Below are 16162 nucleotides of genomic sequence, written 5' to 3'. Positions count from 1 at the left end.
GCTTCCGAGACTTGAAACCGTAAGATCCCGCAGAAGCAAACACGTAATCGAAGGGCCAGACATATCGCACGTAATGCTCTTTGGGACGTAAATGTGTTTCAAGTGCGAGCAAATATCGTCGCGTTTAAAGCCGATGTTTCCGATCTCCTCCTCTCGAGAATCCTGCGAAATGAATGACGTAACACGCGTGCCTCATACCCAAGCTCTAAAACTGCTCGCTAAACTGCGCCTGGCCATCCAATCACCGGGTTAATCCTCCGCATCCGCGCACCTGTAGGAGCATTTCAACCTGGGCAGAAAATAGCTTTTGACTCGTCATGCGCGATCAAGCGCTAAACGATTCTCAAGGAGCAAGGCGCTCACGAAAACATCCTTTCTGGACATGCGGTCAGTCATTCACCGGAAGAGGAGGATGATGGGTAATGAATGGCGGACGACGGCGTGTCTGGTCATCTGATACTCTGGTCTTATCCTAGCTATTTAGCTGTGAATTCCATGCTAGCCCACCTCTCAGATCCGAGAGTTTTAAACGACACAACGACATCGACTGGATGCCAGAACGACGGTGTGTTCTGAAATTACGTTACTGCAGTACGAACTTTTAACGCCGCTACTAATTACTCGACATGACGATACTATATCCCTACACTCCGCCATCGCACACCGCCAAACGAATTCAATACTCGGCCCAAACAAAGATCACCCGCTTTATCAAGTAGTAGATTTCTGAGACTCTACGTTAATACGATTAGTTACACGATGTAAGCACAACGCGAAACCAGGGACGTGAAGTATTACACCTGGATAATGAAGGAATTAGCTAAAACACACTAGTAAATATTAAACGCGAAACCAAGTTGTAGTTCTCAGTCAATACGATCGATTTCGGCTGGCTTTCCTTTCCCACCATTTTCACGCCAAAACCTGGATTTCACAGCTAATGGACACATTTCCAGTTGAATCTGGGAGTAGGTGCCCAGACAAATGCGCTCACCTGCACACTAACGCGCACTGGGTCCGTGTAAAAATAGAGGGTGCTGTAAGTTTTCAAAATTACGAGAGCCATCAAAGAATTTTCCCTAAATTCAGTAAATTGGCCAAAAACACCTTAAGTTTCAGGAAACGCTGCGCCGAATGTAATTTTCCCTTTAAATTATCATCATTTATGTATATGTGCGCGCGCGCCAAAGTATATGCCTGTGAATATAATTATTTTGTATTTTTAATATTACCATCATAACTCATCCAAAGGGACCAAAACCCAAGACACCAGCATTTTTGGCCACAAACTATCTGCGTCCCTTCATATGCAATACAGGAATAGCAAAAGGTTCAGAGATCACCACAACATATTCCATTAACAAAAGTGAAATATTTAGATTCTGTTGCCTCTCTCGGTGATTTACATGCAGTAGTAATACAGAATTCATCAACTACCGGCTAGCAAGGCATAATCATGTAACTCTAAATGTTCTGGGCAACAAGGAAACAAACAATTGCTGAAATCAAAGCCTGACAACACATACTTATAAGCTGAGATAAGAATTGGTCTCAAAAGGAATTAAGTATTTCAGCCGTCTACAGTTCTGAGCTTGCATCACTCATCAGCCAAGGCCAACTCCAGTGCATAGTCATCCCTTTCCTGAAGAACAAGAAGGAAATAATAATAATAAATTCAGAGACTAATGGCCAGCAGTCACAGGAGCAACTTAAAACTGGTACACAACTGGGAAGAAAAATGGTGATATGATCTTTTTTAAAATTATTAGTAGACTATGAAACAAAATCACCCAGTCCAGATTGTTCAAGGGATCAGTTTTCAAATTTGAGCCGCTAGTTACTTTCAATAATTTTCAGAACGTCTCAGACCAGCAAGGACACAAGAATTATTTTACCCGCCCTAGTCATTTGCAAGGCAACATGAAGTCTCAATGATGTTAATCTTTGCACCCTAAGAACAAAAATTCAACAGACCAAAACAGGCAACATCTGAAGCAACTATCATGATGGCTCGCGACATTGGACTCATTTAATTCCTGGTTATCATCTCCATTTTGACTGTACCACTTTCTAGCTAAAATAAATTAGAAAAGATGAAGCAATTGTAATGCAAGTACTATATAGGAACAGCTTTTTGAACATGCACAAGTAAAAAAATTTGGAGCATGCATGCATGCCTTCTTTCAATGTAATAATTTTATGTCTCAAGCACATAGGTTCAACACACTCACAATAGGCCCTCGGGCAAAAATATCTTCAAATTGAAGCCAGTAGACCTGAAGACAGAAGACAGTCAGGGGTTTTCATGGATATGTATATATATATATATATGCATATATTTGCTTTATCAGAAGAATTTTAAGGACTTGCAAGGCAGAAATTAAGGGATGCATTATTTCAATGCAATGTCATTTACCCACTTTTCAAAGTAAAAATAAAAAATAAAAACAAATTCATGGATGCATCTTCCATGTGTCATGGTACCTCATCCTCGTCTTGTGTTTCCACTTCTAGATCAGAAGATGGGAACCCTACACAGAAGTAATGCATAGCCCTGAAAGTAATAAAAAAACAATAATTTCGCCTTTGATAAAGAATATTAATTCCACATCATGTTGAACCCATCAAACAAATATGAAGGAAAAAAAGGAGAGGTCAAAAAGTATATATATATAAAATCAAGATTTAACAAAGGAAACAGAACCAAAAAAACAAAAAAACAGTAACAATAGTAATAGCAGTAACAATAACAACAACAGTAATAATAGAAACTGCCTGAAATAGGTCATTGTCATTTATCGCTGATCATTTTTAAGATAATGCTAACATGGAGGGATGAAAGTGATATGTAATTTGTTCTCTTACAATAAAGGTTTTGCATAGATCACAGAAAACTTTGCGTTCTAAGTGCTCCCACCACATAGCTAACAAGATACTTCATTAGTGGCTTCCCAAATTCGTCATTCTAGACTCACATGTAAAAGGGTCCAAACTTTGCAACTAAAAGTTTAAAACCTTAAATTATTATAATGCGTGATTTTAAAATGAATCATGAGTTCAACAACGTTTCATTTAAATAAGTAGGAATTTGATAAGCCTTGCATCATGAAGAATAACATGAAATTCAACCTGAAAAGAAAAAAACATTTGAGATCACAAAGGCAAAAGGTAGAGTGGAGCAAATTTTACAAGAAGAGCAAAACAAATGCCTTGTAAAGAAATGAATCAAATAAACCTTAGACTTCAGTTCAGCAGATATTCCGAGAGCCTCAGGTTGCCTTATTTGCCCGGATTTTACTCTAACAGCACAACTAGTACAACAACCTGTTACATAAAATATATACTCCTTACTTCAATGGGCCAAGATAAATGAGATAAAAAAAAACTAAAGAAGTGAGATAAAAAATTATGAGAAGTATTAATATTCAGTCTTATGTGCATATGACAGTCTTATTTTCCTAATATATTTTGTGTGATTTATCGCCTTTTCAAATATATATATATATATATATTTTATATTCATATTCAGAAACAAGGGGAAGGAAGATAAATTAATGATGATGATCTCAATATTACCGAGGCGAGTATAAACTTTTGGCATGATAGAAAACTTCAACAGAAATACAAACTTGAACAAAGAAGGGTGACTTGATGGCTGATAATTATTGAAAGTGAACAAGAAAGCAATACATCCTTAAAATTCTAGAACAAAAAAACCAATCGTATTCCTCCATTAAATGCTATGAGAGAACATAATAATGTCTGGGATGTCAATTATAGAATGGAAACAGACTTGAGAAGTTATGAAAATTGGGAAAGGCATGGAGAGGCGGAGATAGGGATTACCGTGCCTGCAAGCGAAAGGCAATGAGATGTTCTGTGACTCGGCAGTGTGTAGTATGTACTGGTCCTGCAGCAGCGGCAACAAAAGCACATCACTACATCACTACAGCCTCATATATCAACCAAGGTCCAAGACTGAAACATTATGAGAGTAGCCTCTGAGTTAGTGTTACCTCGGGCACGAGGAATTGGTGAACAACTCCGCGCCGACGATCGTGGACGGTGACCTGGTGGGTAGGGACCGGAGAAGTTCTAGGCTGCGGAACGGCGTCGGTTGTGGTTGCGTTTGTGAAAATCATGTTTCTGTGAGGAGATGGTATCGTCCTGAGGCCGAGATTGGGGATTCGGAGATGACGATGAGAGTGAAAACGATACAAGGAATGAGAGAATGAGAGGGAGAGGGTGGAGTTGCAGAGGATTTGGAGATCCATTCGTAGAAGAGGGATGATGGTAGTGCAGCTATTGCTGGTGATATTGACTCTTGGGGGGGCTCGGCAACGCTACATGGCCATGGCCCGTGATGTCGGTGGAAGGGAAGAAGAGCGCGCGCGCCAACAATTTTCCAGCAGGCAGGCAGGGCAGGGCAGGGCCGGGCCGCAAGGAGGGAGTCTAGTGGGGGGGAGATATAACAGAACAGAAACGCTATCTGAACTGATATCTCAATCCCATCCATCCGGATGGATGGGATATTATATGTTTCTTTCTTCTGAACAGCACAACCCACTCGCCTCGTGATCAGCACTTTACAATCACAGATAAAAATTTATTTATAAAATGATTTTTATAAAGTTGACACATTTTCAACAAGCTTGTTTTGTTTGTTGGCTGTTGTTGCCCAACTTAACTTTCATGGAAAATTGGAAGGGACCTTATCAAGGGAGGGAAGTAGCAGGCGCAAAGAAAGATATTAGGTGTAAAGGTGAATAAGCGACTTGCGTTAAAATAAAAAGCAAAGAGCAAGACCAGCAGACCAGGCTAATGCTACATGCGAGGAGTGATATTGCAGGCGCAAAGCAAGATATTAGTTACAGCAGGCAGCAACAGATGAAAGAAAGAAAATAAAATAAGGCACAAGTACAACGCTCACAAAAACAGTAGTGGGAAGCTCAAGCGCAGCAAAGGCCGCATGATATTGATTTCTTCTTATTGAAGAGAGTACGTACATTATTAATCAATACACAAGCAGACTGATGCACATTAGCTAACTAAAACATATATATATATATATATATATATATTATTGATGTGACTAGCTGGCGGCATTAGCTCAGACCATAGGGTAGCCTGTCCCTTTGGCCTTGTCGGGGGCAGGGGCAGAAGCAAGCTCAAGGTAGATGATAAAAGCCGACTTGCCTGCCTCCCTGAGATAACGGACATCACCATTCATGAGCTTCAACAATTTCCTACACACAAGCAGACTGATGCCCTCCTCCGACAGCTCACTACCATTTCCAAACATTTGAGACAGCAATTCCTCTGGCACTCCACTACCCATGTGTGTTATCCTGCAAGGGGTGAGGAGGGCCAGCCACGCGTTAGTAAAAATTCAGAAAAAAACCAATAAAGCTCAAGAGAAATGCTACACTTGGCACATTGGTACAAGCACTATGCATGCATGCATGAATGAATGGCAAACGAAAAAGGCAATTGTGAATTGTTTTGCTAACTTGCCAAGTGTCTGTGGACTATCAAACTATATTAATACCTGCAAGACCCGGCCAGTGGAACAAATAGCTATTGAAAAAACAATATCAAATGCTAAAAATTTCGCCAAGTCAATCAATTAGTCAGCCAGGGTTGTGGTGAAGCACTTGGCCCCCCATTGAACTCATAAGCACTGCAAAGAAGCATGTTAATGGTACCTGAGCTCCAGATGCACTAGATGGAGATCTTTTCCCAGTTGATCTTTATTTATTTCAGAAGTGATTTCAACCAGACCTCCATTTGGAGAGTACTTCACAGACACCACCAGGAAATCAGCAAGGATCTGTTGAAGCCTCAGATTATCCCCATAAAGGCCTTCAGTCATGAATTTATCTGATAGACTGTTAACTATTCGAACACCCTTTTCATTGCTCGCAATCATGACTTGACTCACAGCAGTAATCAAGACATCCTGTGGAATGAACTCCACCATTTCTAAACCCAAACAGCTGCAGATAATAGACAAGAGAACGTTATCAGCATACAAAAAATAATCATTTTTAAAGTTAAACGAAATAAGAACATCTGTTGGAAGAAAATTGGCATGGTAAAGGATCAGTAACATCTACAAACTTGATCACATGGATGTAATTCTGGCATAAACAGAGTACCCAAAATAGAAGAATTATAGGTTAATTGAATTCTTCTGGTTTTGTATGGAATAATATCAAGTAACAGAAATGACTTCCATAAACATGCTGAAAGCACATTGTCATGTAAAATATGATTGAAGGACCAGCAGAGCAAATTGCCAGAAAATTTTTTTATGAGAAGGAAGATATGAGATTATCATAAAGAAGGACCTCCAGCACTCTAATCAATCAACGAAACCACCTTCGGATCAGACTATCCACTGTTTCAGTGCAAGCTCGATGCACCAAGGGCTCTTATTCTCAGATTTCGGATCAGTTTATGTAGTGTGATCAGTTTTTGAGTAAGAGGATACGATACCTGTCTGTAATGTTTTTCAAGCTCCAGGTCATCAAGAATTCTGTTAACCTGCTGGTGGCACCTCCCTCGGAAGTCAATAGCTCTTTTTGCTCCTCAGATAAATCAGTGCCCTCAATCATTTTTTTCGGAAATAATGTATTCCAGAAAGAGGATTTCTTATTTCATGCCTGATATACAACAAAGCTTTCAGTTTCTTCATGGCCGTTTGCTCTGACAGCTGCTGGACATGGAGAACCTGTTGCAGCTCCTGACTAGCAGTATGCAAGAAGCAAAACACTCCGGTGACTATACCTTCTGCATCCACTTTCTTGGTCACCGAGAGAAGGCATTCCACATGCTTACCACTACGACTGATAAAATCAAAGGGAGCCTTTTCTGTTTCTTGGCCTGCTATGGCATTGTTAATGACCACACTAAGATTCACAAATGCATCTTGGTTCTTTAAACGACAACAGGCTGCACTGCTCCCGAAAACCTCACCCAACAGCATCCTATCTATCACTTCATCCCTCTTCCATCCAGACAACTTAGCCATGGCTGGATTCCACTCGGAACACCAGCCAAACTCATCTGCACCAAATATAGGTGGGATCAGCGGGCTAGGATTTTGTACTATAGCTTTGTAATCTCCTTCAATCCGAATAAATTTGTCCATGACCATCTTTTGACCAGTCATATCTTGAGCCACAAAGCACACTCCAACTGCATTCTCATTGATGTCGCGGCTTGCACAAGCATTGACAATCAAGATAACAGGACCATCATCTCTCCGAAGGCCATGAGTTTTCATCTGAAATTGCACATTCTGCTTTTCCTTCCCTAACCATGTATGATACATAAGATAATTAGGTACCAGCTTAAATTTACAAGTTTGTAAATCGAATTAAGCTCAGCCCCTATATCATGTAAATTGTAAAATAAATGAATGAAGGACCACAAATAGAAATTGGAAGTCAAGGAACCAAGTAAATGGAGATGGAGCACAATACTTACCCTGCAATGCCAAAAAAAGCATCTCCTTGACAACTTCCACTGAAGAATCTTCTACAAGGGACAGCAAATGCTTCCCTATGGCTTCATCTACCGAGAGACCCGTTAATTCAGCAATTTTCAGGTTCCACCCATTTATGAATCCATTGACATCCACCGCCAAGATTGGCACGGTCGCTGTCTCAATCAACCGTACCATTTCATTGGTCACCGCTTGCAATTCTACCATTTCTTCAATTCTAAGGTCACTGATTCGAGCATCCAGTGATGCCTTCCTCTTGGAATTCTCAGAATCATTGAAAGTCCCTCGCAGTATAAGCTGCAAGGAATGAATAGCATCCATCTCATAGTCCTTCCAGGGAACACTCCTCATCTTTACGGCTTCAAGGAACGCTTTGAATGAAGACCTTGGGTGCATTCTCTTCCCATCATCTTTATCCAAGGGATCATGCTTTGCACCTCCCCATCGGATTTCGGCAGCGGTATGAGATCTAAACCAAAACATGATGTCTTTGGAAGTAATTCTGGCAGCTGCCATCCCACAAACTACATCACCAAGGGTTAGAGCAGCAGGATATCCAGCATCACGCAGACTGTCAGTGCTCAAACCTGTAGAATCCATATGATTCTCTTCAAGCCAATAGGCAATGTCTCTAATCTCAGTTTCAGTTGGGGTCAAGCCAAGCCTCCAAATCTCATTTTCGTACAAAAGGGCAGCACCATCACATTTCACTAGATCCATAACATTTGGACTCTGTGTCATGATGCCTACAGGTGTAGCATCTCTGAGCAACATGTCACACAGCAGTGTCTGGGTTTTCAGGATGTTCTTCTCGCGGAGCTGATTCTCTAAATCAAATTCCTTGTTGACATGGATGGCAAACACCTGCATCAAGAATTCACAGGCATACCTTAAGGGGAAGGGAACAAACCTTGGGCTTTCATGATGGCAAACAACAAGGCCCCAAAGTCTCTTCCTCTTTTGCTGCTGGGACTGTCCAGGCTCCAAGTTCTCACATTCCTCCTCCCCTTCATTCACCACCACTGCCATAACCAGAGATGCTATAGAGTTCATGTTCTCCATATACTGCAAGTGACAACTGTGAGGGGCTCTAAGTGTAGAACCACAGAAGGTCAGATCAGAAGGCAGCTTCTCGTCTTGATAAATCTTTATAGGCCTCGCACGACAATCACAAATCATCCGGATCTTGCTCTTCAGGAAAAGGAATCTAGCAGCCTGGGGAATATCTGTAGCTGGATAATGCAGGCCTTGGTAAGACTCCAATCCCGGCTTTGTGATTTCTCGAAAGACCTCTCCATGGTCATCTTCATGGAACCTATAAACCATTACCCTGTCATAGCCAGTGAGTTCAAAGACTTCTTCAATCACTGTTTCACAAAGTCTCTCTATACTACCACCAGGCAATGATTGCAACCGGGCTATTGCTTTAGCAGCGAGCTTATATGATTGAAGGGCCCCCGCAGCGGTCATGGGCAACTCAGAAGGCTTCACTGGCTCAAAATCAACAATCAAACAAGCAGTCACCCGATGGATGATTGCATAGAAGGGCTTACCAGATGTTTTACAGTGGACTAAAAATAGGATTGAGAAGAGAGACCTCCGGGTAACCTAAGGCCTTCTGCAGTGCTGCAGTACTAGGAGAAGTAAAAAAATGCTCCTCACATCAGTTCCGATACCAAGCGTAAGGTGTTCTCCTACGCTTGGCACAGCATCGGCTGACCATGGTGAGCATCTCCGGGGAATTCTCAGAGTAAGCTATGACCTTAAATGTCTTCTCATCAAGGGCTAACAAGCAGCCAAACGGCTGGATTAGCTTCCCTTTCTGAATGTGCTGTAGGTATGCAGTGACTTTCTCCGACTTCTTGGGGTCAGGAGATGATCCCTTGTGTGCCACAATTGACTGGGAATAATCAAACGAGGTACCGAACTCTTCAAACTCTGCATCAAGTTTGGCATCTACCGTTGTCTGGGCTATGATTCTAGCGCTGTGTCTACTTCTGTTGGAACTAGCAGAAGAATTTGCAGGTCGAGAGGAAGACATTGTTTGTTGAGGACAATCAAAGAAAACTGAAATACTGGAACTAGGAAAGAGATGATGTTTTGAAACAAGTTTTATTTCACACTAAGAAGAAGTGGCAACAGCCGGGATAAACAATAGAATCAGAAAGCTAATGAAGGAAGTTAGCAAGGAGACAAATTGAACAAAAGGCCAAAAGAGGAAGGCTGCAGCTCGAGGAATAGAATAAAAAGAGCAGCAAAGTTAGAATTCATATATTTCACAGGATCAGAGTGCACTGACACAACCAAGCATCATCAACTGCAGAATGGTGTACATGAAAATCAGAAATGTTAAGAAGTATACTGAAGCAGAAATTGCAAACATATGATCAATCAAAGGGCTGGCATATAAAAAGAAAAAAGAGAAGCATGATTACAACAACAACAACAACTCACCGGTCAGGCAAGATAACGCTCGATCAACGACTGTGGAAGAGCTAATCACAGAAAAGGTTAGAGCTTTTTGATGCAAGGGTGTAAGGAACTTCAATCGTTGGAAGACCTGTGCGTCAAAAACCCACCTTTTTTTCATCAACAGCGCAAGTACAAGAATGAAAAGTAGTCTAAATCCCCCTAAAACGCAGAAGAAAGCCAAGATGAGAAGAAACACAAATACCTCAAAAAGAGTCCAGTAGAGGCAGAACCGAAGAACGACACAACCCACCACAAGTTCGAAGAGCTTTTCAAAGGGCAAACAATCTTAAAGAGCCACCTGGAATTCCATTCTAGAAAACAAACACTGGTTTTTGCAGCAAAGGCCAAAACAAAGATAGACGGAATGGAGTGGTGGATCAAAAGAAAAGAGAAAGAGCAGGTGCAAAGCTACGAAACTCTAGTGTATGAGAAAGAGAGTAAAAAGAGACAGTTTAGAATGAATCCCGACCCCACTCTTGCCTCCTTGAGAAAATTAAATTAAAGGGAAATAGGAACCGTGATACTAAGGAAACAAGATCAAACACCGTCAAAGCCCTCGCAAAGCATTCGATCGGCGAAAAGGATGTCGGGACCACGGGTATGGCCTGGCGAATTGTGGAAGGTGTGGGTGAGGGCGCTGGCGCTGGCGCAGAGGAGTGGGCAAACAGGCACCTCCTCCACCGATGCCCGATGAATTCACTGCCCAGCCGACAAAATCCATCACAAAACAGCAGTTTTTTATGCCAGCACCACCACCAACACCAACACCAACAATATAATACTCTGCACCAATTAAAAAAACAAAGCCCACTTGAGATGCGATTTATTTTCCCAGGCCCTCGCCTCGATTGATTGATTTTTTTTTTTTAATTATAAATTAATCCACCCACTTCAATTCTTCCGCTATTGCTTCTTGTACTTGTTGGAGCTGTTGATGACAGCTTGAGAGGGAGAACGGAGAGCTGAAACAAAAGAGAAAGACAGGAGATGAAAGTGAGATCATTGGACATGGTAGGCACACACACACATACAGAGAGAGAGAGAGAGAGAGAGAGAGAGCATACAAGGACGACTGCCATGTTTTTTTTAAATATTTTGACGAACGAAAAAAAGATGTTGCCTGCAAGAATCAAAATTGGAGGTGATCTCTAATGAGATGTGGAGAGAAATCGGGGGGAAGAATTTGGACCAATTTGAGTATGTGCCTGCGAGGGGCTCCGCAGGGGGAATTATTATTGGGTGGAATGGTAGTTTATTTAAGGGGCAACCAGTCAAGGTGGGCGTCTTTAGCTTGACCATGGAGTTTCTTTCCTTGAAAGAGAACTTTGTGTGGCGGTGCACTGCGGTGTATGGTCCGAACGCAAGGTCGTTAAAACCTGCCTTCTGGGAGGAGCTTCAGAGTTCTAGGTGTGTTCCTACTATTCCTTGGATCGTCTGTGGGGACTTCAACGCTATTTTCTCCATGGAGGACAAACTTGGTGGGGAACGAAATCTGGGAGACATTAGGAAGGCTAACGACTTCCTGCAGGCGATGTCGCTTTTAGAGCCACCTATGATGGGGCGACGGTTCACTTGGACAAATGGTCAATCGGATCCGATTTGGGTGAAACTTGATAGATTTCTCATTAGCTCTGAGTGGACGATGATCTTTCCAAAAATTATCCAAAACTGTCTACCAAGAGTGGGGTCGGATCATGTCCCTATCCGCCTTGAGATGGGCAAGATCGTAACCAATCCACGTCCTTTCAGATTTGAGCTTGCGTGGACTACTACGGAGGGGTTCCGAGCGCTTATCTCACGATGGTGGAATTGACGACCCCCGTGGGTTGCGGGGCTTTTTATCATGGCCAAAAAGGTGTCCTCTCTCGAGGAACAACTCCGACATTGGGCTAAATTTTTCATTTGGGTCGATCAAATTAAAGAAGTTGGAGTTGTTACAAGAGATCGATAAGTTAGATGTGATGAAGGAAGCTCGGTGTCTCACTCCCCAGGAAGTACATCAGGAGCACACTCTGAGAGAGAAACTTGGGGACACCCTTAAGCAAGAAGAACTATCTTTGGAAGCGGAGGTCCGGACTTAACCGGGTGAAGGAGGGGATGAGAATACCAAATTCTTTTCACGTAGCGCGAATGGCGCAAAAAAATAGAAACTTCATTAACTCCTTACGACTTGTTGGTCGGGAGATCTCTCGACCCAGTGAGATTGGCAAGCTATTTGTAGATATGTTTCATCAGCAATTTGGATCTGGGAGGACTTCGAGATACAAGATTGACCTCCACACTCTTCTGGAGCACAAGAGGCAGGGTGGACTCAGGGCGGCTCTTGAGGTCCCTTTTCACTATTGAGGAAGTGAGATTGGCCGTCTTTGAGTTGGGTGGTGACAAGGCTCCTGGGCCTGATGGCTTCCCTATCCAATTTTTTAAGCGATTACGGAATCATCGTCAAAATGGATCTTTTTCCATCTCTGTGCGGATTTTTTTACGATGGGAGGCGAACCTTGAAAGGATCAACTGGGCCAACATTGTCCTCATCCCCAAAGTCGCTTCTCCTGAGGGGCCTGGTGATTTTCGCCCCATCAGCCTTATCAACTCTACTCTCAAAATTTTTATCTAAACCGGCTGGCGTCTCGGCTAGCAGGGTGATGAACTCCCTTGTGGATGCGGAACAATCGGCTTTCCTTAAAGGTAGATGTATTTTTGGAGAACGTTGCAATGGCGGAAGAATTGATCTTTAGCATTAACAATGGAAGACTTCACGGGCACATCCTTAAAAGTGGACTTTGCGAAAGCTTTTTGATCATGTTGATGGGACTTCTTGATTGACTTGCTTAAGGCAAGGGGCTTTGGTGATCGTTGGATTGGCTGGATCAAATGCATTCTCTCTTCGTCGAAAGCTAATGTCCTGATCAACGGTGCACCCTAACGGGTATATTCGATTATAAGCGTGGCTGCGACAAAGGCGACCCATTATCGCCATTTCTTTTTCATCCCCGGTCACCGATGTGCTTAGTGCAATGTTCTCTCACGCCTTGATGTCCAAGATTTTTGGTGGGCGTCCCCACTTGGGGATTTCGGGAATCGATGTAATCTTCATTATGCGGATGATTTTGCTCATTCTAACGACGGGTGGGTTGGAGGATCTGAGAATTGTTAAACTTATTCTGCTCATTTTCGAAGGGTTGTCAGGCCTTGCAACCAATTTTTCCAAAACTTGCTTATTCTCGAGCAAATGGGGTGACCTTCCGACTAAGGAAGCTGCTGATACCATGAACTGCCTTACGGGACAGCTACCCGTTACTTACCTGGGCATTCCAATTGCTGGGCGTAGACCTAGACGTCAGGATTGGGATGGGATTATTCTTAAAGTGAGCAAAAGGCTGGCTTCCTGGAAAGGCAGATACCTCTCGTTAGGGGGTCATCTTACGATGGTGAACTCTGTCCTTTCGGCTCTGCCGACTTACTGGATGTCTATTTTCCGTCTCCCTGCTTGGGTTATCAAAAAGATTGACCAAATCAGAAGAGATTTCCTGTGGACGGGCCCTGATATTGACAAACCGGCATGTAGACTGGTGAGCTGGAAGACTCTGTGTCGGCCGCGGGATTATGGTGGGTGGGGAATTTTAGATCTCCACGCTTTTAATCAGGCTTTGTTAGGCAAGTGGTGGTGGAAATTTGTGACCCAAGAAAATTGGTACCTTTCGGATGTGATTCGCTTTAATTATTCTTTGTCGCGGTGGGATCTTTTTCCTAGACAGAGGGGCCGATTGTCGTTCTTTTGGAAAGGGGTAATCAGCTGTACCCCTGTCTTCCGGGCCTGTTTATCCTTTGATATCCGTGTTGGTCAGGAGACATCCTTTTGGAAGGATGCCTGGTTAGATGGTATGGCGCCTATGTATATCGGCGGTAGCGTTCGCGACTCTTCCCACCAGAATGCTTCTATCTTTGACCTTATCCACTTGCTGACGCTGGCGCCATTTGCGGAGTTTCCGGGTGTTCAACTATTGGGGGAGAAGCTGAGGAACAGAGGGGAAGGTGATAGGGACCTTAAGTCTTGGAAGCTCACTGGGAATGGGGTTTTCTCAGTGAAGTCGTTATACAACTTTCTGATGGATGGGGGATTACGTTGTCCGGTGGCTCGCTTCTTCTGGAAAAGTAGATGTCCGAAAAAGATTAACCTTTTCAATTGGTTAGTCTGGAAGAACCGTATTCCCTCTCTGGAAAACCTTGAGAAGCGGAGGTGTAACAGGTTGCCAACGGCAACTTGTGTTCTCTGCCATAGGGCTATCGAATCGGTGGATCATCTCTTCTTACGCTGCCCTTGTGTTCGTCCCATTTGGGTTTACTTTGGAAGATTGCTGCAATTCCCTGAACCACCCGACTTGATGACCATGCTTTGGGACTCTTGGAGGTGGTCCTTGCGACAGGCCCAGAGGGGCATTTGTGATCTGGTGGTGAAAGCAATTGTGTGGAATGTCTGGCTTACTAGAAATGATTGTGTTTTTAATGCCAATGTTATGCCAGCTCATGCTATTATTATAAAAATTAATCGAATGCTATTACTTTGGTTTTCCTCAGACATGGACAGTGGTCAAGGTCGTTTGGATGAACCTTTGAGGTGTATTCGGCGCAGCTTAGAGTTCTTGGGTCCGAGGGCTGCGGAGTTCAGTGAGGGTGAACAGCTCGGTGGCGAGGAGTAGCTCTTGTTTCCTTTTGGGTTAGGAGGAGACCCGTTGTTCCTCCATTTCATGCATTTTTTGTTTACATGCTAGTGGATGGTTTGTTATCCTTACGTTTTTACTTTTTATATACGTGGTTCATCCAGCTTTTCAAAAAAAAAGATGGGCCAACGAGACCGACAGGTAGTTCGAAAAAGAAAATCAGGATAACAAGATTAATCCGTTGAGCAACAGTATCCAGGAAACAAAGTTTTTAATATAAAAAAACAACAATCAAATTGTTAGTATTTCTATATCGTGTGAATTAATGTATCGAATGAACCTGTCAAGAGAAGCGACGTGAATATAATTACTTATGAGTTAATTTTTTTAACAATAATTTGAACCTTCATTATTCAATGCATGTACACGAGAAATTCATTTTAGTGTTTTTAATTAATTATTTATTTATTTTCTGTCTTTTGAGAGGAGAGATTATTACACTGACTGAGAAATTCAGCATGATGCAGGAAGAGGAAGAGGGCCTGGAGGAGGCCCATAAAGGTTAATGATAAAAAGGAACAGGTAGACAGTAGCAGCAGATGGGATCACAAGCATGCCAGGCCATTTAGGGAAAAAAAATAAAAAGGACTGCTGTTCACGTGCAAACCATATGCCCCGTCAGCTCTCTACTCCCATCACTATCATTTCCATCACGGCCCCTCCCAAGTACACTACAAACATCATCAGACCACCGACTCACACCGCGACACCACTTCCATCTCCATTTTCATTTTCATTTTCATTTTATCTTTCTGCTTAATTATTCTGTTTTCCAAAAACATTTATATTTTTACTGACCTGATGAACATATCACCGCCGTGTCTCCCGCTCATACAATATTGATATATATATATATATATATATATATATATTATCAAGCTTGCGTCCTTTGTATTTACTACTTTATATATATATACATATATATATTGGCAGGAAGATAATTAAGCGCATGTTATCACATTATTATTCCATTAATCCGTCCAAGGTCTCGATTAGACAGCCACCAATTTGAGACTTTCTGTAGGCACTGCCATGAAAGTAGCTGCAAATCCATTCACATGTGGGGTTATCCTTTCCCAAGACCTTTGTTATAGTAAATAAAAATACTACTATATATGGTTGGGAACACCAAAGATGGTCCCCAACACTTGCAGTAACTGTTCATACTTTATCCAGCACTGAGCACAAACCACCATGCATGATTTACTCAAACTAATGACCTGGATTCACTAATAAGACTTAATTTATGAATACTTATATTTAAAAAATAATAATAAAATCATGAATATATTAAAGAAACATCATGCAACACCACTAAAGAAATTTTATTAAACAAAAGAAAAGAAAAGAAAAAACCAGTATTAACTACTAAAAGTTATTAGTTGTAGTTAATTACAGCAGTCACCTTGGTAACAGTTAAGTGGTCAAGACGCTTAACTATAAGTTTTTTTTTAATACATGA

At 42.1% G+C, this 16162-nt stretch overlaps 1 protein-coding gene, 1 long non-coding RNA gene and 1 pseudogene across 2 annotated transcripts; all 3 read right to left on the bottom strand.

Moving 5' to 3' along the window:
• Positions 1 to 1425: 1425 nt before the first annotated feature.
• Positions 1426 to 4489, bottom strand: LOC120283685 (annotated as a pseudogene).
• A 472-nt stretch (positions 4490 to 4961) lies between these two features.
• On the bottom strand, positions 4962 to 10008 carry LOC120283382 (phytochrome A-like). Its single transcript, XM_039290054.1, is given in 9 exon segments — positions 4962 to 5348; positions 5706 to 5996; positions 6499 to 6632; positions 6635 to 7317; positions 7492 to 9085; positions 9087 to 9158; positions 9161 to 9220; positions 9222 to 9827; positions 9965 to 10008. Coding segments are annotated over 8 exon segments (3402 nt in total). The 5' UTR covers positions 9552 to 9827; positions 9965 to 10008; the 3' UTR covers positions 4962 to 5110.
• An 830-nt stretch (positions 10009 to 10838) lies between these two features.
• On the bottom strand, positions 10839 to 11252 carry LOC120250367. The gene is made up of 2 exons (XR_005532999.1): positions 11047 to 11252; positions 10839 to 10944 (listed from the first exon to the last, which is right to left on the bottom strand). It is a non-coding gene; the product is annotated as an uncharacterized LOC120250367 (long non-coding RNA).
• Between the last annotated feature and the right edge of the window lie 4910 nt (positions 11253 to 16162).

This window comes from Dioscorea cayenensis, chromosome 19, assembly GCF_009730915.1.
Source record: "Dioscorea cayenensis subsp. rotundata cultivar TDr96_F1 chromosome 19, TDr96_F1_v2_PseudoChromosome.rev07_lg8_w22 25.fasta, whole genome shotgun sequence".
Classification (NCBI taxonomy): Eukaryota; Viridiplantae; Streptophyta; class Magnoliopsida; order Dioscoreales; family Dioscoreaceae; genus Dioscorea; species Dioscorea cayenensis.
The sequence above is the reverse complement of the archived record's forward strand: the minus strand, read 5'-3'. Positions and strand labels throughout refer to the sequence as shown.